This window comes from Scylla paramamosain, chromosome 32 (genome assembly GCF_035594125.1).
Source record: "Scylla paramamosain isolate STU-SP2022 chromosome 32, ASM3559412v1, whole genome shotgun sequence".
Classification (NCBI taxonomy): domain Eukaryota; kingdom Metazoa; phylum Arthropoda; class Malacostraca; order Decapoda; family Portunidae; genus Scylla; species Scylla paramamosain.
In genome coordinates this window covers 4,533,884-4,553,757 of record NC_087182.1, presented here as the reverse complement: position 1 = coordinate 4,553,757, position 19,874 = coordinate 4,533,884, and the positions used below count along the sequence as shown (strand labels likewise).

General features: G+C 42.8%; 1 protein-coding gene across 26 annotated transcripts in view; it reads right to left on the bottom strand.

The window, feature by feature from the left end:
- LOC135088863 (twitchin-like) overlaps positions 1 to 19,874 on the bottom strand; it is a 164,509-nt gene that overhangs the window by 37,606 nt on the left and 107,029 nt on the right. For 24 of the 26 annotated variants that reach the window (XM_063983893.1, XM_063983896.1, XM_063983905.1 and 21 more), the window contains 25 exons: positions 18,505 to 18,679; positions 17,747 to 17,900; positions 16,824 to 16,850; positions 13,870 to 14,006; positions 12,917 to 13,080; positions 11,165 to 11,306; positions 10,462 to 10,764; positions 9,742 to 10,023; positions 9,283 to 9,446; positions 8,875 to 9,022; positions 8,585 to 8,714; positions 8,122 to 8,321; positions 6,187 to 6,314; positions 5,675 to 5,825; positions 5,048 to 5,217; positions 4,477 to 4,606; positions 3,844 to 4,007; positions 3,093 to 3,228; positions 2,723 to 2,850; positions 2,335 to 2,488; positions 1,898 to 2,038; positions 1,617 to 1,781; positions 1,244 to 1,383; positions 958 to 1,120; positions 122 to 246 (listed from right to left, as the gene is read on the bottom strand). In XM_063983893.1, coding sequence (XP_063839963.1) covers positions 122 to 246; positions 958 to 1,120; positions 1,244 to 1,383; positions 1,617 to 1,781; positions 1,898 to 2,038; positions 2,335 to 2,488; positions 2,723 to 2,850; positions 3,093 to 3,228; positions 3,844 to 4,007; positions 4,477 to 4,606; positions 5,048 to 5,217; positions 5,675 to 5,825; positions 6,187 to 6,314; positions 8,122 to 8,321; positions 8,585 to 8,714; positions 8,875 to 9,022; positions 9,283 to 9,446; positions 9,742 to 10,023; positions 10,462 to 10,764; positions 11,165 to 11,306; positions 12,917 to 13,080; positions 13,870 to 14,006; positions 16,824 to 16,850; positions 17,747 to 17,900; positions 18,505 to 18,679 — 3,921 coding nt within the window. The remainder of the gene's footprint in view (positions 1 to 121; positions 247 to 957; positions 1,121 to 1,243; positions 1,384 to 1,616; positions 1,782 to 1,897; positions 2,039 to 2,334; positions 2,489 to 2,722; positions 2,851 to 3,092; positions 3,229 to 3,843; positions 4,008 to 4,476; positions 4,607 to 5,047; positions 5,218 to 5,674; positions 5,826 to 6,186; positions 6,315 to 8,121; positions 8,322 to 8,584; positions 8,715 to 8,874; positions 9,023 to 9,282; positions 9,447 to 9,741; positions 10,024 to 10,461; positions 10,765 to 11,164; positions 11,307 to 12,916; positions 13,081 to 13,869; positions 14,007 to 16,823; positions 16,851 to 17,746; positions 17,901 to 18,504; positions 18,680 to 19,874) is intronic. The other 2 variants (XM_063983902.1, XM_063983907.1) reach the window with 1 other exon arrangement.

The following is a 19,874-nucleotide window of genomic DNA, read 5'->3' as shown; positions in this document are numbered from 1 at the left end:
ACACTCATAATACTCATAACAAATCCATTCACTACCTTAATACAAATTCCATTCACAACTATGACCACTAACAAATCCACTTTTCATGAACCTCACACTCATACTTGGCCTCCACACTCACCTTGCCCTCAACGGTCCATTCAGTGGATGGCTTCGGCTCACCAATGATGTCAATATCGTACAGGTGCTGCTGGCCAACCTTAAGGATTATGTCCTTGACATTGGTGCGGTCAATGCGCGGCTTGCCTGAAGGAGGATGAGTGAGTGAGAAGAGAGCAAATGTGATGTGAAATTAAGGATAGTGAAATGATGATATGGTTTAGAAGGAAGGGAAAATGAAGAAAAATGACAGAATTCCAGGTTGCATAAATGTGGAGGAAATACACAATGAGAGAACAAACACGATGAGAAATTAAGGATAGCATCATGGCTTACTGAAGTGATGATATGATTTAGAAAGAGAGGAAAATGGAGAAAAAAGTGACAAAATTAGAGGGTGGATAAATATTAGGGAAATACACAATGAGAAATCAAATATGATGCCAGAATTAAGAATCTTATTATAGCTAACTGAAGAGACAATGGTATGGTTTAAAAAGGGAAGAAAATAGAGAAATATAACAGTATTAAAGGGAGGGTACATATGAATGGAATGCACAATGAAGAAGCAAACATGATGCCAGAATTAGGAATCATATCATGGCTAGCTAAAGAGACAATGATATGATTTAGAAGTCGGAGAAAATGACAATATTACAGGCTGGATAAATATTAATACAGAATAAGGAAGCATCACAATCTGTTGGCTAACGAGTGCATTTAGAAGGAGAGATGAGCAGAAGGAAGACGAGAGGGATGAAGGCAAGTTAATGAGAGCACAAAGAATTACTGATGATGTATATGGGCTAAAATATCCTGAAAATATTATAAGACTGTGTGAGCTTGTGCATCACTTACGGTAGCGGGCGCGGGCAGTGTGTGGAAGGGTGGAGTCTGAGGGATCACCGACACCAGCCTTGTTGACGGCTCTGACACGGAACTCATATTTCTCACCCTCCTTCAGGCCATTGATGGGGCCCTCGCAGGTGTTGCCCTTGATCTTGCCCACCTCCTCAAATTTCTGCAGCCAGGGATAGATTTAAGGGATATCAGAAAATCATCATGGCAAGGGGTGAAAATATAAAAAAGGGATTTTACTTAATGCAACACACTGAATCAACAGGAAGGTGCAAGAGACACTCACGTCACCATCCTTGGGCTTCATCTCCAGCACGTAGCCGGTGATGGGAGCGCCGCCATCCCTGATTGGTGGGTCCCATTTGAGCTTCACAGAGTTCTCATCAAAGTCCACAATCTCAGGCAACCCAGGAGGTCCAGGCTTGTCTGTAGAGGGTAAAAAGGTCAGGTTGAAAATAAGATAATTTAATGCACTTGCTATTATTTGTGGAGAATAATGTGAGAATGTAAGATAGTGGCAAACAAAATTTACTTCTCTGTTATTTCTATGCAGGTAAGGTGTAACGTATCAGCGTTATTGTGGGAAGACTAACATTCCTTTACTCCACATCTTGTTTTCTCATTTGAAAGTGAAATCTGAGAATTCAGGAATAACTTACCGAATGGATCCTTGGCGAGGATGGCACGGTCGCTATCCAGAGGGTCAGACTCGCCCTCATCATTGACAGCCTTCACACGGAACTCATACTTGTGTCCTGGCTCCAGGCCAGTCACCTCCAGCTCTGGGTTGTCCCCATCAGTGCGGCCACATGGCACCCAACGGCCTGTAAAATAAGCAAACGTTGTTCTCTTGCAAGTCACAAACAAATTTCACAATTTCATAATCAAGTCTGTAGCTATTTCTAGATTACTTCCCTTAAGGCACAACAGTGACCCTTACCTGTGGTGACGTCCATCTTCTCCACCACATAGCCGTCAATGGGAAGGCCACCATCATCCTTGGGCTTCTCCCACTTGAGCTTGCACCCTTCTTTGTGCACGTCAGACACCTCCAGGGGACCCTCAGGCCTGCCGGGGCGGTCTGTGGAGAGCAGCAGAGAGGTGTGAGATGATTCATAATGGAGCTACATCACTGGTTCAAGACAATATATAACAGGATGGAAAAATGTAATCTAATGTACTTCATGATACTTTGAAGTTACATTATACTTTTTTATCCTGAGGATGCATCCAGGGCTAAAAGCTATCTGAAAATGTATTCTTCAAGATCCATCCATAAAATTTACATAGGGAATGGAAGTGCAAGTTAAATGATGAACAATTAATTCACTAGTGTCACATGAGTAGGGCAGATAATGACAGATAACCAGGACTCACCCAGCACTACAATCTCCAGGTCAGCCTCATCAGTGCCTGAGTCGTTCTTGGCATGGATCTTGTAGATGCCGGTGTGGCGCCTCTCACAGTCATTGATGGTGATCTTGGTGAGGTAGTCTTCACCCTGTATGATGTAGTTTCCACCAGTCTCCACCTGAGGCATGAAGAAGCATAGGTGAAGAAAACTGTTTAGCCATCAGCAGTGCCTCATGCATTTAGGATCTTCCACAATAGCTTCATTTTTACATTTATTAACTCATTTATTTAGAGAACAATCAGTGAAACTTGCATAGTATTTCTCCAATTCATGATCAGGTTAATCACACAATATAGTGATCCCAAAAGATCTCTGAGTGGCCATTACACATCTTTCATGTCCATCACCCACCTTCTTGTTCTTCAGGCTCCATGTGATCTCTGGAGGAGGTTCACCCTTAACGTCAACCTCCAAGTGAATCTTCTTGGAGGCACGAACGACAATCTTCTTCAGCTTGTCACGGTTGATGTGAGGCTTGACTGATGGGGAGAGAAACAGTGTGTTATGGAGATCAAAGGAAGTAAATAAACACTTCTTCATGCAGTGTATTTTACTTTTTGCTAATATTCCTCACTCTAATCTCTTTCTCCACTTCTTATTCTTTGCTATTCCTTTTTATCCTACTCAAGAATATTCAGTGTTCTCTCCTTACTTTAATTTCTTCTGTCTTATTTTCACTCTGATTTCCTTTCTTCCTTAGTCTCTTTCTCCCCATACTTACGGAATCTGGCCTTGGCTACGTGAGGTTTGGTGGAGTCAGAAGGCTCGCCAGGACCAGCCTTGTTGACGGCCACCACACGAAACTGGTAGGTGTTGCCCTCCTTCAGGCCAGGCACTCTGCACTCTGTCTTGGGGCCCTGGTGGAGGTGCAGGAGTGTTGAGCATGTGCAGGGAGGGAGCATTCTGGGATCTAATTTTGATTTATAATGGGTTTATGTGCTCAAAGAAGCTATACAATTCTTTTTATTAGTCTATTGGAAACACATTGGATATAGGAACATAAAAATATAAGAAGATTCCACAATTCCAAAATTCCAGGATTCTACGATTTAATTTTGATTTATACAGGGTTTATGTGCTCAAAAATACTGTAAATTCTATCTATTAGTCTCTGTTGGAAACACTGTACAATTCTATCTATTAGTCTCTGTTGGAAACACTGTACAATTCTATCTATTAGTCTCTGTTGGAAACACATCAGATAGAAGAACATAAGAAAATAAGAGAAGCTGGAAGAAGCCATCAAGCCTACATGCAGCAGTCCCTGATATATATATATGTGAACTGAACCAATAAAACAAGCTACTTAAAGATTACTACACAAAACTAGTAGCAGCATTTAATATATTGCACATAAACACAATAAGATTCCTTAAAATGATCCAAAGTATCAGATATAAGATGAACGTTGATGTCTGCTGATGTCCAGATGCAGTAAAGAATGACAAGCAGTGACTCATGCTAAGCCTCACCTCTGATTCATGGATAGGCTCCCAAGATCCATAGCGTTCCTTCTTCTCAATGATGTATTTGGTGATGGGGGCACCGCCAGTGTCCTTAGGAGGCTCCCACTTAAGGTCAACACGATCCACATCCCAGTCCACAATGTCTGGAGTGCCTGGTTTGCCTGGGATACCTATGAGGGAGTGTGGAGTTGGGTCAGCTCAAGTCATGAGATTTGGTAGAAGAAAAGAGAAAGAAAATGGTAATTAGTGAGACAAAGATATGAAAAAAATAAATAAATAAATGGTATGGAAGCAATTTAAGACTGGTGAAGAGAAAAGAGAGGGTGGAAAGGATATAAATTTTAATCAGCAAATATGACAGTTGGTGGGTCAAAAAGACAAGAGAAGTATAAAAAAATAGCATAGAATCAGTACATTCATGAAAGCTTAATTAAAGGGAGAAAAGATGGAAAGAACATATATTCTAATCAGGAAAAATACTCATCAAATAACAGAAACAAAAGAGAAATAAAGAAACAAGAATAAGAAAAAACTGAAATGAAACAACAAAAATACTCATAAAATAACCAAAAAAAGTTGAGAAATACAAATAAGAAGTGAAAACAAAACAAGTGAGAAAGCAAGCAGGAAGGCACTCACTGTAGGGATCCTTAGCCAGGACAGCGTGGTCGGTCTCAAGGGGCTCAGATTCTCCCTCATCATTGACAGCCTTCACGCGGAACATGTATTCCTTGCCCTCCTGCAGCCCAGGGACGTCCATGTTGGTGTCCTGCCGAGGGGAAACAATTTTACGATCCTCCTTTGGTTGTTATTCTTTTACTTGTCTTCCTATTTTTCTCAGCTCATTTAATATCCTTTTGCACCTTACTTTTTGCTTCCTTTGTTCCCTATTATAACTACATTTTTCCCTACTTCTTTTCTTTTCTCTCATGTTTTAGCTATTTTGTTCTTTTTTCACTTTTATTTTCTACCCAACTTCTTCTCCATCTTCATTTACTGAAACTACAATCAGACTTACTCTCTCCTGCTACTTCTTCCTCCTCCAGCTCTTAACACCACTACCTTTCTTTTGTCTCTTCTGCTCTTTCTTTCTCTTCTTTTACCCACTACACTCCTCCAAATCTTTCATCTACTAAAACTTACTCTCTTCTGCTACTTCTTTCCTCCTCTGGCTCTTACAACACCAAGTAGACACCAAGTAAGTACCCACCTTGGTCCTGCCGACGGGAACCCAGCGGCCAGTGATGGGGTCCTGTTTCTCCACCAGGTACTCCTTGATGGGAAGGCCACCATCGTCATCAGGCTTCTCCCACTTGAGTTTGCAGCTCTTCTTGGTGACATTAGAAACCTTGAGAGGACCTTTAGGCTTTGAAGGGCCAGCTGAAGATGAAAGAGAGAGAGATGGTGAAGATTTGTGAGAATACATCAGAAGGAGAGAAGGAATGAGTGACTACAAAGGCCGAGGATTTGTGAGTGTACAACAGAAGGGTAGAAGGAAATAGTAAATAGAAAGGGTAATGATTTCTGAAGGGAGTTTATGAAGAGAAGTGTTTTGATAAATCTATCCATGTGGCCATCAAGTTTTTAGTTTAAGTAAGTACCCAGCAATACTATTAAAAGTCAGCCTTATCTTAAAACACTCAGAGAGAATGACAGTTTTTCTGCATGTTCATCAAGTTGTTTTTAGAAAGTTTCCAGCAAAATTGGCAAAAAATGTCAGCCTTCTCTTTGAACACTCACAGAGGATGATAATATTTCAGTTCATTTATTAAGTTGTTCTTTTGTTAAACTATCCAGGAAAACTATTAAAAAGTCAACCTTCTTTTTGAACACTCACAGAGGATGACGATCTCCACCTCAGCCTCGTCTTTGCCGTGCTGGTTGGTGGCGATGATCTTGTAAGTTCCACTCTGCTTCCTCTTGGCGTCAATAATGTTGAACTTGGTGTTGTAGTCCACATTGACGATCTCCACATTGGTCTCCTGCACCTGTGAGTGTGGCAAGTGTTGATGATGTGCGGTGACTGTAGTGGCGGTGATTGTAGTGGTAGTGATTGTAGTGGGTGGCCATAACCTAATTTATATTCTTTGTTTTATTTAGTCTGTATTTTTGAGGTGAAAAAAATCTGTCTATTTGTTAAATCAATGATCATCAGTAGTACATCTCAGCTTATTCAGTACATTATAAGAGGAAAAGTAACAAATATAAACTACAAAAACACAAGTGGTGGCTTCATTTTACCTACACCTCTTAGTATGCAGAACAATAATGTGAAGTGACAATGACGATGATGAAGACAATGATATCTTTTCTCAGCACAGGAAGACCCAAGGTGGCACAAACCCTTACCTCCTTCTCCTGGAAAATCCACTGAATGGTTGGCGCAGGCTCTCCCTCTACGTTGACGTCAAGCTTCACATTGCGTCCAGCCTTGATTGTGATCTGCTTGAGGTTAGTGCGGTCGATGCGAGGCTTGACTGTTGAGGGACAGGCAGAGGCATAACATCAGCTAACCAGGTTATGGCCGAGTGACAGTCAAGACTCGGTGAGACAGACAGAACAGACGGACAGACGGCTCATTGCAAAGACAAGGGAACCCAAGAGGTGGAAGAGGACTGACTGATTAATGTGGTGAGAGAACAAGTGTTGGTGGTGGAAAAATCAGTCTGGCAAATGTAAAGAGGGGTACAAAGACAGATGGACTATTTGTGTGAGTAAGTGAAGGAGTACACTGGTCGGCTGTATGAATCAAGTCAACAACTACCTACTTTTGCCAAATTGGACAGACAAACTTGTACTGATGTTAGCAGAGTGACAGACTCAAAAAGTTTCATTGAACTGATGTGCCAGAAAAAAAGTGAAATAAATAGACAAAAAAGACAAGTGTACAAGATATTAAACTAAGGTGTTAAACTGGAGAAAGTAAACAAATACACTTTATGAGTAGTACATAGAAACAAACAAATAATATATAGTTTATAGGAACTAAACAAGTAACCTTATATCAAGACACATAGCCTGACACAATCAACAGGTAGACACAGGTAGCAGCCAAGTAGCACACGGAGGTAACAGGTAACAGATAGTGGAGGGGGTACTCAGGTAACAATCTGGTAACATGGGAAACATGTTCTGGCCATGTGGGGGAGGAGAAGAAAGGAAACATTGGGGAAAAAAAGGTAACATTTGGATGGATAACATATACCAGCCATAGAGGAGGTTGGATAAGGTAACATTTATGAAGGTAACATGTATGGAAGGGATGGGAAAGGTAACATGTAGGAAAGGTAACATATATAGGAGTTGGAAAGGCACCATATATTGGGAATGGGAGTGGAAAGGTAACATATATTGGGAAACATGGGGGAAAAGGTAACATATGGTGGCCTTGTATGGTATGGAGGGAAAAGGTAACATATATGGGAAACAGAGGGAGAGGAAAAGGATAACATATAATGGGAACAGGTGGGGAAAGGTAACTAGGGGAAAGGTAACATATATCTGGAGGGAAAATGGGATAGGTAACATATAAGGAGAGGTAACATGTATGGGAAGCTAACATAGTGGCTGGGATATTTAAGGGAAAGGTAACATTGAGGGGGTAACATTGAGAGGTGACAGGTAAGGAAAGGTAACATCATGGCTTGGTACTGTTTGGGGAATGGTAACATATAATGGCCAGTAACATGTTGGGAGAGGTAACATCATGGGAGAGGTAACATAGAGGAAAAGATGACATGTAATAGGTGGAAGCAAGGTGTAGTGAGGTGAGGAAGATTTGGTGTGGGTATAACACAGCAAGGTAACAGATAACATATATGGGAGGTAACGGGAGGTAACAGGCAACAGCAAGGTAACACATAGTGGTCAGGCAGCACATATAACAGCTAGTTAACACATAGACCGGCCACTTCACCAGTCAGACAGCCAGGTGACATAGAGAGCAGCCTCGCACTGGCTACCAAGAGGCATGCAGCAGCCGTGATGACATGCAGCAAGCTGATAACACATATACCCGCCAGGCAAACAGATGACCATATAACAGAGAAGGCCCATGTAACAGATAAGGCCAAAGATAACAGAGATGGCCCATGGAACATAAAGGGCTGGTAACAGGTGACCTATCAAACAAATAACGGCCAAGATAACATAGAAAAGGCCGGATAACATAAAGACTGGGGGGAGATGGGACCCCAGTGGCACATGAGGGGGAGGGGGGATGGGGCTGGGCCGGTGGAGGGAGTGAGGGGGTGGGGAGGGTGACCCAGCGGGGAGGACACTCACGGGCACGATGTTTCACCAGGTGGTAGTCTGTGGCCTCTGATTCAGGTGAGTTTCCAGCCTTGTTGACAGCAACCACCCTGAACTGGTACTCAGCGCGGTGCTTGAGGCCGCCCACCTTGGTCTCCACAGTGTCGCCGGGTTTGAGCGGCTTGGTAACATCCTGCTTCACCTCGGCAGCAGCCTCCCAGTCAGGCATGTACCTGAGTGGCCGTCCAGGGGCAGTGAGCCTTGCGAACCCTTGCATCACCTCCCCATGACTCCCGCCGGACTCATCATTACAAGGGTGTTTAGCAAGGAAGGTTTTTAACACTGGAGTGATAAACTGTATACCATGGGAGAACTTAATGTTTAGAAAATAAAGTTTTATGTGCCGATTAAGGGTATTCTTTTAACAGATACGGCTCTGCATCACCGGTGACTCAATCCTTGCCACACTCATGCCACTATCAAGTATGCATCTTACCTGTCCTTCTTCTGCACAATGTACTTCATGATTGGTGCACCGCCATCAGACTCAGGCACGGTCCACTTCAGGTCAACAGACTTGTTGTCATAGTCGATGATCTCTGGACGGCCAGGAGCCTTGGGGACATCTGGAAGGGCACACAGATGTTATGATGAAGAATGTGTTGTGATAAGCTGCTGGTGAGATGAAGGAATGCCAAGATGAAAAGTGAAGTGTTGAGAAGTGTCAGTGTAAGTGAGAAGTACAAGAAACACATGAGAGGCCTCGTCAATAGGAAAGATACTTACCGAAGGGATTCTTGGCAAGGATGGCTTGGTCAGCCTCCAGGGGCTCTGAGTCACCCTCATCGTTGACGGCAGTGACTCGGAACTTGTACTGGTGGCCTGGCTCAAGTCCCTCCACGTTGAAGAAGGGAGGAACCACAGCACCGGGGCACTGCAGGGGGGAACCACATTTTGTTTAGTGAAGAATATGTTGGGTAAATGCAGCCATCCATCTCAGAGGGCAAATACATAAGTGGAATAAAATATATGACTATAGTTCTTAAGGATGTATTACTGAAGAATATAAAACATTCTCATTTAACACAAAACTATGAAAGAGGAGTACACTTTAACATTCAAGAAATTACAGAGGATAACCAAGACATTTGGTTCAGAAAACACACAGTAATGAGAAAGGAATGATCAACTCACCTTGCCACATCGGATCCACTTGCCAGTTGCCAGATCCATCTTCTCAACCTCGTACTCCTTGATGGGCAGGCCACCGTCATCCTTTGGCTCCTCCCACTTGAGGGTACAGCCAGTGTCATGAATGTTGGACACATCAAGAGGGCCTTGGCATTTGGCTGGTTTGCCTGTGGGGGATCAAAACAATAGGATGAGGATAATCATAAGTACAAAGTGAGGCATATCAGTGTTGGCAAAAATAATCATAGTGCAGTGTAATTATTCAGTACATTTCTCTTGGTAGTTAATATGATTTAATACTCAAGTGTTAAAGAATAATGCACATAACTGAACATGTTTTATATTCTGAAAGTTGCATAAACCAAGACATTTGGTTCAGAAAACACACAGTAATGAGAATGTAATGTTACATAGAACTTTATAACCTTACAAACACACCCCAGGACAGACTCTCCTACTCACCCAGCACCACTAGCTCCACGGTCTCTGTGTCCTTGCCATTGCGGTTCTCTATCTTGAGAGTGTACAGTCCAGCATCCTTCCTCTTGGCGTTGGTGACGGAGAACTCAGTGTGATGGTCGGTGTTCTCAATGTTGATGCGGTCAGAGGAGGACACCACACTCTCCTTGAAGATCCACTCCACTTCTGGGTCTGGCTCACCAATGTAGTCCACTGCCCACTTGTGGCTGCGTCCTACCTTGATGGTCACAGACTTGAAGTTGGTGCGGTCAATGCGAGGCTTCACTGTGGAGAAGAGACTAGGGTGAGCAGGTAGGAGAGACTAGGTGAATAGGTAAGAGAGACTAGAGTGAGTAGGTAGGAGTGACTAGGGTAAGGAGGTAGGAGAGATTACAGTGAGCAGGGAAGTGATAATATCTCAAGAGAAGAGAGGAGTGAGAGTTAGCAGGGAAGTTATGCCATATAAAAAGGCAAGGAAATAGTACAATAACTTAGATTTGCTGAGGAATGAATAAGTAAATGGAAACATCTAATGAGTTAGCAGGAAAGTGATGTCATAATACAGCAGGAAAATAATACAGTAACTTTTAGATTTGCTGGGGAATGAGTTGAGTAAATGTGTGGTAGTATATAATTAAATACTAGTGGAGGAAGTGCATACAAACCAAATAATGAAAACATAATAAAATCAAGAGTAATAACAGCAAACAGCCAGATACTCACAGTTCTTATGTTTGCACTTGTGGTTGTCAGTGGGTTCTGAGGCCTCACCAACACCAGCCTTGTTAGCAGCACGCACTCGGAAGCTGTAGATGGTTCCCTCCTTTAGGCCGGGCACCTGTGCCTCACAGTTGGTGTCCTTGGTCTGCACAACTTCCTTCCATTCCAAGGAGTGCTTGTCCTTCATCTCAACGTGGTAGTGGGTGATGGGGCGGCCGCCGTCCTTCTCCGGGGGTGTCCAGCGCAGCACCACCATCGTGTTATCGTAGTCGATGATTTCGGGTTTGCCAGGACGACCTGGCTCATCTGTATGGGTAGGATGATTACCTTAGAGTTTGCTCGCTCTCTCAGTTTCTTTTTTTATGTAAGGGACACTGGCCTAAGGGAACAAAAAAGAAAAAAAAGCCCACTGAGATGCTAGTCTCTGATAAGATACCAAAAGGACTGTCCAAAATTGGAGGGTTAGTGTCCTGAAACCTCTCTCTTGAAAAAGTTAAAGTCATAGGAAGAAGGAAACACAGAAGCAGGCAGGGAGCTCTGGAATTTATCAGTGAAAGGGATGAAAGACTGATAATGCCTGACTGTCTTTCATTCTTCCACTCAATTTAGACCACTATTCTAAACAGCTAAGGAAGTGACTGTACTGAACACACACTGATCCTCTGAGACCAGCAACACTAAGGTACGGCACATTCTCCAGGCTCACCGTAAGGGTTACGAGCCAAGATGGGCTCGTCGTTCTCCAGAGGCTCAGACTCTCCCTCCTTGTTGACGGCCTTCACACGGAACTTGTATTTCTTCTTGGGTGTGAGGCCATCAACAGTGAACTCCTGCTTGTCAGGACCGATCTGATGAGAAAGAGAGGGTCAGACACACATTCAAGGCACCCTGACTCCAGACTCAGCAATACAATAATATGGCTTTACCCACTGGTATTTTATGGATTCATAGAGATAAGCCACTGGAAGTGACTGAGTTGGTGTGTTGGGAACTTCCTATATGTATAAATAACAATGCAATGGAACAATAATGAATACATCACAGTATTATATTAAAAAGAAAGATTTATATGCATTTTATTGTTTAAGTTTATTTCACCAAGTTTATTTATTCATCAGTAATTTTAAAGAGATTTGTTATTGCTTACTTCTATGATAACCTGACAACAAATACCACAAAGAACCCTGCTATACATTACTTTCCAGCATACTTACTAAAATACTTCAAAACAAAGAGCAGCATTAATGATACTGTACTGTACTGTGTTATCTACTAGTGTACACATTGAGGCCAACATTAATAACAACACAGGAGGGGTAGAAGGGATGTGGAGAGCTCTGGTGGGTCTCAAATGTAGTGTGAGATACTGAAATATTCCTACAAGGGTGCATCATTACAGTGAATATCCTCAAAGGCAGTAGTGTTAGAGATGTGGCGAGTGGAGAAAAGTGGAAGAAGTGTTGACAGATGTACAGAAACAAGAGAAATGATACCAACATACAAAGCAGAGTCACAAAGTATATAAAATGATGAAGCACTTATATAACTACATCCATTAGAGATACATGTTGATGGAGGAGGAAGAAAAGATACAAATGTACTGCAATGTATGGGAAGGAAGGGTACAAATATAATGTGGGGGGAGAGGCATCACGTCTATTGAAAAGTGTCACCTGAACTTGCAACCCCAAAGACTTAGGTGGGTCTCCTGAGGGGCCCTTTTCTGGGAGTGCTGAAGGGTCCTCTGACAGAATGGCCCGCTGGGGAGCCTCTATGTACTGCAGCAGATGGGAGGGACGGACGAGAGGGAAGGGATGGGACAGGACAAGGGAGAGACAGTGACAACAACAGGTTAAATTGTGTCATGTAATGTATGAGGAAAGTCTAGATTATCCTTGGAGGCACTTTCCTGTCCTCCTGCTCTGCCTCTGGTGGCTGCTGTGTGTGTGTGTGTGTGTGTGTGTGTGTGTGTGTGTGTGTGTGTGTGTGTGTGTGTGTGTGTGTGTGTGTGTGTGTGTGTGTGTGCTGGTGAAGGGAGGAAGACTGAACACAAGACAAAATAGGACAATACAGGTAAAATGTACAGTATATTGAATGGAAAATTTATGTATTTACTGTATTTAAGTAGTTTTTAATCTAACTGTCTGCATATATTGCTTTGTAGCTAATGAAGAATGGACGCTGTATTTGGACATAACATCACAACCACATACACATAAACACAAACACAGAAATACCATAAAACAACCACAAATACTCCATAAAAGAACACAGGAAGCCCACAGACCACCACAGGGGAGAGACAAATACCCTCAACTCACAAAAATGGCACAAGACTTCTCACCATTCACAGGAAACACAAGACACACAACATACAACCCCTTAAAAGTATCCAACACACACAACACTCACACTACACCTAACACAGGGCCCAGACACAACAGACTCAAGGCCTCACCTCTCCTGCGGGCACCCAAGCACCCGTGTCGAGGTCCATCTTCTCAATGACGTAGCCTTCAATGGGCAGGCCTCCATCATCCTTGGGTTTCTTCCACTTGAGCTTCACGTGGTCAGCGCGAATCTCCTCAGGGAAGAGAGGACCCTCAGGGCGCATGGGTTTGCCTGTAGGAGGAAGAGTTTGTCTAAAGGAACTGGATTTATCTGAAGGAGTTAGATTTATCTGAAGGACTTGTGGATTTATCTGGAGCTGAATCTATCTGAAGAAGGAAATGTATTTATCTGAGAGAAATTGATTTATCTTAAGATCTTTAATTTATCTGAAGGAGGAATCTGATTAATATGAAGGAACAGGATTTATCTGAAGGATGAACTATATTTATCTGAAGTGGGAAGCGGCTTTATTTGGAGAAACTGGATTTATCTGAAGGAAAGATTAGGGTGATCAGAAGGGAGAGTAAATCTATCTAAAGGACTTCTACCTGTGTATGGAAGGACCTTAGTTAACCTGGTGGTGGTTCAGGCTGGCAAATCCTAAAAGTTTACCTTTACACATGTTAATCAACTAACATATCTGATTTCAAAATCTTGAATATTTGGACGAACACAGAGCTAAAAGTGTATGCAGTTCATTACAACACATGGTAAAGGTCAAGGTTGGTGTGTGGAAGTTACTATAATAACAAAGATGTAATAGGAATAGGTATATTAGGTTAGCTATGTGGGCAGCATGAATGTATACATCAGATAATACTCATTAGTACCAAAACCATGACGTATTGAGAGAAAATGGAGAGAAGCAAAGACAGAAACAGACATAGGAGACGAGACTGGAAGCCACATCTATGAGTCAAAACAATACTTATCCACGCAGATAAGTATATAGAGAAAGGAGCAGACACAAAGAAAGAGGAGACAGGAAGACACACGTAAAGGAGGCAAAACAATACCTACCCAGGATCACCACATCAGCCTCCTCCTCGCACTCGCCCACGGAGTTGACGAGACACAGCTTGTACTTGCCAGTGTCCTGCCTCACGCCCTTCCTCAGGGTGAGCACTGTGTTCCTCTCAAACTGCTCAATGGTGATCCTACCAGAAGAACATCAGATTAGAGTCATGCTGGGAGGAGGATGGTGGGGGAAGAGGGCAGGAGGATGGCGAGAGGAATGGACGCAGTGGTTTTGTTGATTCGAGTCAGTTCTTCCGCGTGAGTGAAATTTTTTGACTCGATCCTACATATAGAAGCAATGGGTATTTTGACGGAAAGTGATGTACACGATGTATATTGTGGGAATGTAATGGATAATGTGTACGTATACATGTTGAAACCGACACGAGAACGACTTGGACTGAGCTACCACGAACTACTAATGACGAGGCTTCAGTTGCTTCAGTCGGTACAATCGTCAGTTGGTCAGTGGCTTCCTAGAGCGGCGGAGCGTCACAGTAAAGCCACGGTGGTGAAGAAACACTGACCACAACACTAATACAATATCTATAACACGTGCAAGAGGACAAATGACAGGACGGTGAAGGAGGGAATCGACGTAGTCAGGAAGAAAGGAGAAGACACATTTCGTCATGTGTATCGGGAACATAATATTTAAACTACCTATGTTACACTTGACATACTCGACTACCGTTTTCAGGAGACTACGAACACTGGGTATGAGTACCAGGTAACTGTCTGACATTACCACTAGGGACATACAAGGCGAAGAGGGACACCACTGACTCACTACTTGGACACGGGACACTGCATGATCATGGCGCGGGACGAATGACCACCATCACCGTGACTGATGCGTGAAGGAGGGACATTGGTGTAACATAAAAACTTACACATATGAATTAATTTTTGCTTCATAGACATGCAGCTTAAGAGCATTTCAACTCTAGAAAACATGCACTTAATTAAGCCTACTGCTGATTTATACTGATGCTCTAGTTAAGTAATGCGCGCCTCACAAAAGCTCTTAGCACTGTTAGCTGCGTTTAGCTTCCTAGTTTCTTAGCTGCCTTATCACACGAGCCAGTTAATGTATAGCTTATAGCCTTGAGTCACTCATACACGTAGCTGTTCTCTGCATCCCGCCGCTTTGAGAATAAGGATCACACTGCAGGAAGGTCACAGATGACAGTCTTGATTGGCGTTCCTGTCACCTGAGCTCTTTCAGAGACCCGTGATCTTGTTTTCAAAGCGTGAAACGTGACGCTGCGGTTGCTCCTCTGAGGACACCCGAAGCTCCTTGTCCTTTACATGGTTCCTCATTATTATATTTCGTTTGTGTTCTGAACTTATAGTATACTTAAAAACTTCGTAGTACTTTACTCTCTCGATTACAAGCGCTAGAAAAAGAGAGGGAGAGGGAGAGTGTGCAGTGAGTAAGGAATACGAGAGCGTCGTTCAGAGGAGCTGCAGCCGCGCCCTTTGGACATATAACAGAGATCCACGCCCACCCATCCATGCACTGCCTGGTGACACGCCCACCGCAAGCCTCGCAGTACCCGGCGTGAAAGTCAAAGATCAGCCCGGTGCCCAAAACTTCCCGAGTGAAAAGCACTTCATGTGTGTCCACAGTTTGGGTGCAGTCGGTGGTTCATTCACGTCTCTCTGAGACGTGAATTTCGTAACTCACTCTTGTGAGTTACGAAATGACTATGGAGCACGATTTTGGCATAGAGGAATTTTGAATTATGCTTAATAACAAAATTATCTGCCATTATTACCGCTAGATGATCTTAAATGATTTCCAGGTAAGACATGAACAATAAACAAATAAATAAGTTCCTACAGCGTTTTAAAATCTTTACTATTGCAGATTGACTGACATAGACATTTTAACAACAACAGTGTCATATAGCAGCAGATGAAGTGCACAAAGGATAAACAGCGTGAGATGCCACCCCTGGGGACACACGTAAGGGAATGTTTTGGACAAGCTATCAGTTTTCAGTTTCGGGTCTGCGTGTGAGGCGCCTCTGGGGAAGATAGGACGTCGTGGCTTCAAATTCCCAGAGGGTCGCCGAGCGTGGTGCGGAGGAAGAGGCTACTGATTCTTATTACTCGAGTCTCCGAACATAGGACTGTATTTTGAAACGCTTCTACGCCGAACCCGGACTATTTTCAAAAGGCTCTAGTTGAAGTTAATACGGATTTTTAAGGAAGTTTTTACGGTTCTAGTGACAGATTAACAAGATTTCTTCATCATTAACAGGAAAAAAACAATCTTGAGAACCAGGGTAATTATCTCTATGGCCTTCGAAAATAGTCGTGGTGAGAGAGCAAAGCGTTTCTGAATACGGGCCATATTAGGAGTTGAAAGCTTCTTGTGATGTTTTTAAGCAGTGTCTTCCTCCGCCACGACGCTTTAGCACGGCTCTTGTTGTATTGTGTCAGTGTGTAGCTAGAATGTGTGTTGCGAGCGGCGACTGCAAAGAGCCTAATATATTAAAAAAAAAGGAACATCATCAGGAATCAAGAAAATACATTAGGGATATAGAAAAAAAAGTAGTTCGGAAAATTGGTTTCAAAATATAGGCGATGTGCGAGACGCTAGTTGAGATAAATAAAAAGAGAAAAAAAACAAAAACAAAAATGGATGGGTGTAGAAAGGGATAAAAAAAAAAAAAGGAAAAACGTCAGGTATATGAAATAGTAAAAAAAGGTAAAAATGTGGATTCTTGAAAAAAAAAAAGACCCACGGTAGAAAAAAAATCACACAAAAAGACCAGAGAGAGAGAGAGAGAGAGAGAGAGAGAGAGAGAGAGAGAGAGAGAGAGAGAGAGAGAATCAACAGGTGTAGTTATGTATTCGTGTGTGTGTGTGTGTATGTCTACGTGTGTTAAACCAAAGATCCAGAGAAAATGTTAAATGGCACAAAGAAACCTCATGAGAAGAGTCACCTGCGGCAGTTGTATGGGTCGCCGAGCCTGTAAGGAAAGGTATTGTTTCATTGGCGTGCCTCAGGGGGCTACGTGACACCCTCCTCTCTACCATATCTACCTGTGAAGTCTCAAAGCCTCAGATAACATTTTTTTTTTTTTTTTTTATGTATGAGGGACACCGGCCAAAGGCAATAAAAATGCAATGAAAAAAAAAAATGCACACTAAGATGCCGGCCTACTTCAGTAAACTTTATATTTCTGTTTTGCTCCTATAATATCTGCATCTCTTCCAGTTTTCTACTACAGTGGGAGCTGAAGTAAGTAGGTAGATATTTACTTGGTCTTTTTACTCTATTTCCGTGTTTGTTGTGGATAAACTGGAATTATCTTTGTAATAGAAAATCCCCCGAAAACTATTTCAAGGTGTATCAGGTGTTGGAGATAACTGAGTATTATTCTATTCAGGAATATATACTGCTACTGTTTCTCTCTAACTACCCTAGTGCGTTATCAAAAGTGAGGGTCCTTCAGATCCTAAGTTACAGCTAACATTTTTACAGATAAAGGAGGATGCGTCTGTATCACACGTTTCTAGCCTCCCTGTCACGTCATCTTTTAAGTCTTGCTGCTGTGCGATAATTTCTGAACAAGTCGAGTGTCTAGTTTTAATATTCATCGCAGGTCGGAGTCAACTTTGCTACGGTCTTTTCTCCTCGTGTCTGTAAATCAAGAGCAACTGTCCGGCTCAGGTCTCTGGTTCGGGTCTGTTGGTCTGCACAGTGACGCAGCGTGGAGTCAACTCACCTCAGTCACGTCTCCTCTTGTGTTGGTCTCCCACAGGTCACTTTCCTTCTCACCTTCGTTGCATTCTCTTTTTAGTCTCCTAGAATAGTCACTTTGATTTCAGTCGAGTGAGTGTTCCCTATGGCTTCAGTCCTTACCTCTCCTCCTCGTCGGGCAGGATCTCTTTGTCATCCTTCTTCCAGATGACGGTGGGCTCAGGCTCGCCGGCATAGCGCACGTCCAGCTTGAACAGTTGTGTCTTCTTGATCACAATGTTCCTGAACTCCTCCTTGTTGATCACGTATGGCTTCACTGTGGGCGGGAAGGCGAAGGTTTAGCCCATTAGTGATTTGTTAAGGCTTCTCAAACTATTTCTCTCCTACTTCTCTTTTTTCTTTATGCAGAGTTATTAAAGCCTTGCTAACTCATGTTCTTCCTATATTTTTTTTTCTTTCAGCGTTACTTCCTCAAACTTTTCCTATTTAATATATATATATATATATATATATATATATATATATATATATATATATATATATATATATATATATATATATATATATATATATATATATATATATATATATATATATATATATATATATATATATATATATATATATATATATATATATATATATATATATATATTTTTTTTTTTTTTTTGCCTTCAACAGCGGGTCAACTTTGAAAGAAAAAGATGAGGTTTAACACCACGCATCAGACTCTCCCGAAATGATTCTTCTCATTCTTTCCCTTTCCTATACTGGGAGTCTCTAGCAAGCCAATATTAGAAAGAAAAACCGGGACTTCTGCTTACTTCTGCTTGATTGTGACCACAATCAAGACCTCAAACACTAACGGATGATAAAGACCAATTTTAGTTTCAATGACAAGCAAGTAACTGTGGTCTTACCGAAGCGGTGTTTGGCCTGGATGGGCTTGGTGGGGTCGGACGGCTCACCAGGACCTGCCTTGTTGACAGCCCTGATCCTGAACTCGTATTGGTTACCCTCCTTCAGGCCGGGGATGGTGCCCTCCAGCACGTCTCCTTGGATCTCGTGACCCATGGCCCAGTCGGAGAATCGGTCCTGATGGGAGGCGTGAGGTGAGGTGGCGTAGGCGAGCAAGGGTCAGGCCAGGGGTGGATTTGTAGTGTATTAATCTATCACTAAATTCGCAGCTTATTCTTTCTTTCTCTCGGTGTTAAGTGACTGGAATGAAGCTTTAGTGAAGTTATGTACGAGCTGACATCACTAGTTAATGTTTCTTGGTCCGTCTGGGAGGAATGTTTAACAAATACTAAAAAAATCAAGCTCTTGAAATGATTTCTTTACTGACTCGGTTTTTGGAATGACCTTTAGTGTTCTTTAATGCAACAAATCTCTGAGGACACTGAAAAAGATTATTTATATTTCACGTAAAGCAAAGAGGGAATGAATTACGGTTACCAAGGAGTGTATGGGAGGTAGTAGGGGCCGTGTATGTGTTGCAGTTTCAGTGGGAGTGTTGGGGGGACCGCCGCAAAGTGAAGACGGACAGAGAAAAGAAGAGGCTGATCTGAGCATAAAAAAAAAATGGATCAGTGAGGAGATAACGGCAAGCACCACACCAGCCATAAACCTTTCACCTCCATCACCACCGCCGCCACCAGGACCACCCCTGGGTGCATGTGGGGTTTCGCATGGCCCGTGGAGGAGGGAGGAGGATCGGGAGGGAGGGAAGGATGGTGTGGGGAGTTGCCGTAATTCTCCACCCGCATAAGTGGAATCGAAAAAGGCGGATTCCACTGCAATGATCCTTCAGCAGCATGGCAAATGGTGTTGGGAGACGCTAAGACTGCACGCTAGACCCTCGACTTATTGCAGACCAATTCATTTCACGTCACTAGCAGGAGGAAGGGAAGAAGAAGAAGAAGAAGGGGAGAGAGAGAGAGAGAGAGAGAGAGAGAGAGAGAGAGAGAGAGAGAGAGAGAGAGAGAGAGAGAGAGAGAGAGAGAGAGAGAGAGAGAGGCTACTGAGGGAAAAATCAAGAAGAAAATGCTAGTTCACAGTTTACATATTGATAATAGACTTGACTTTCGAGGGATTTTTTTTTTTTTCTGAAGTGGGCAGTGAGGGTCGTGTGAGGCGCAGCGTCTCCCAGACAAGGACTGCTGACGAAAGGTTCGGCAGCAGTGAATGTTCAGCGTGAAGTGTGGAAGCGATGGCAGCGATAGAGCGAGTCGCCAAAATAACCACTCCTTAATTGTTTATTGTGTTCCTTGGCCATGTGTAGCCAAGGTGA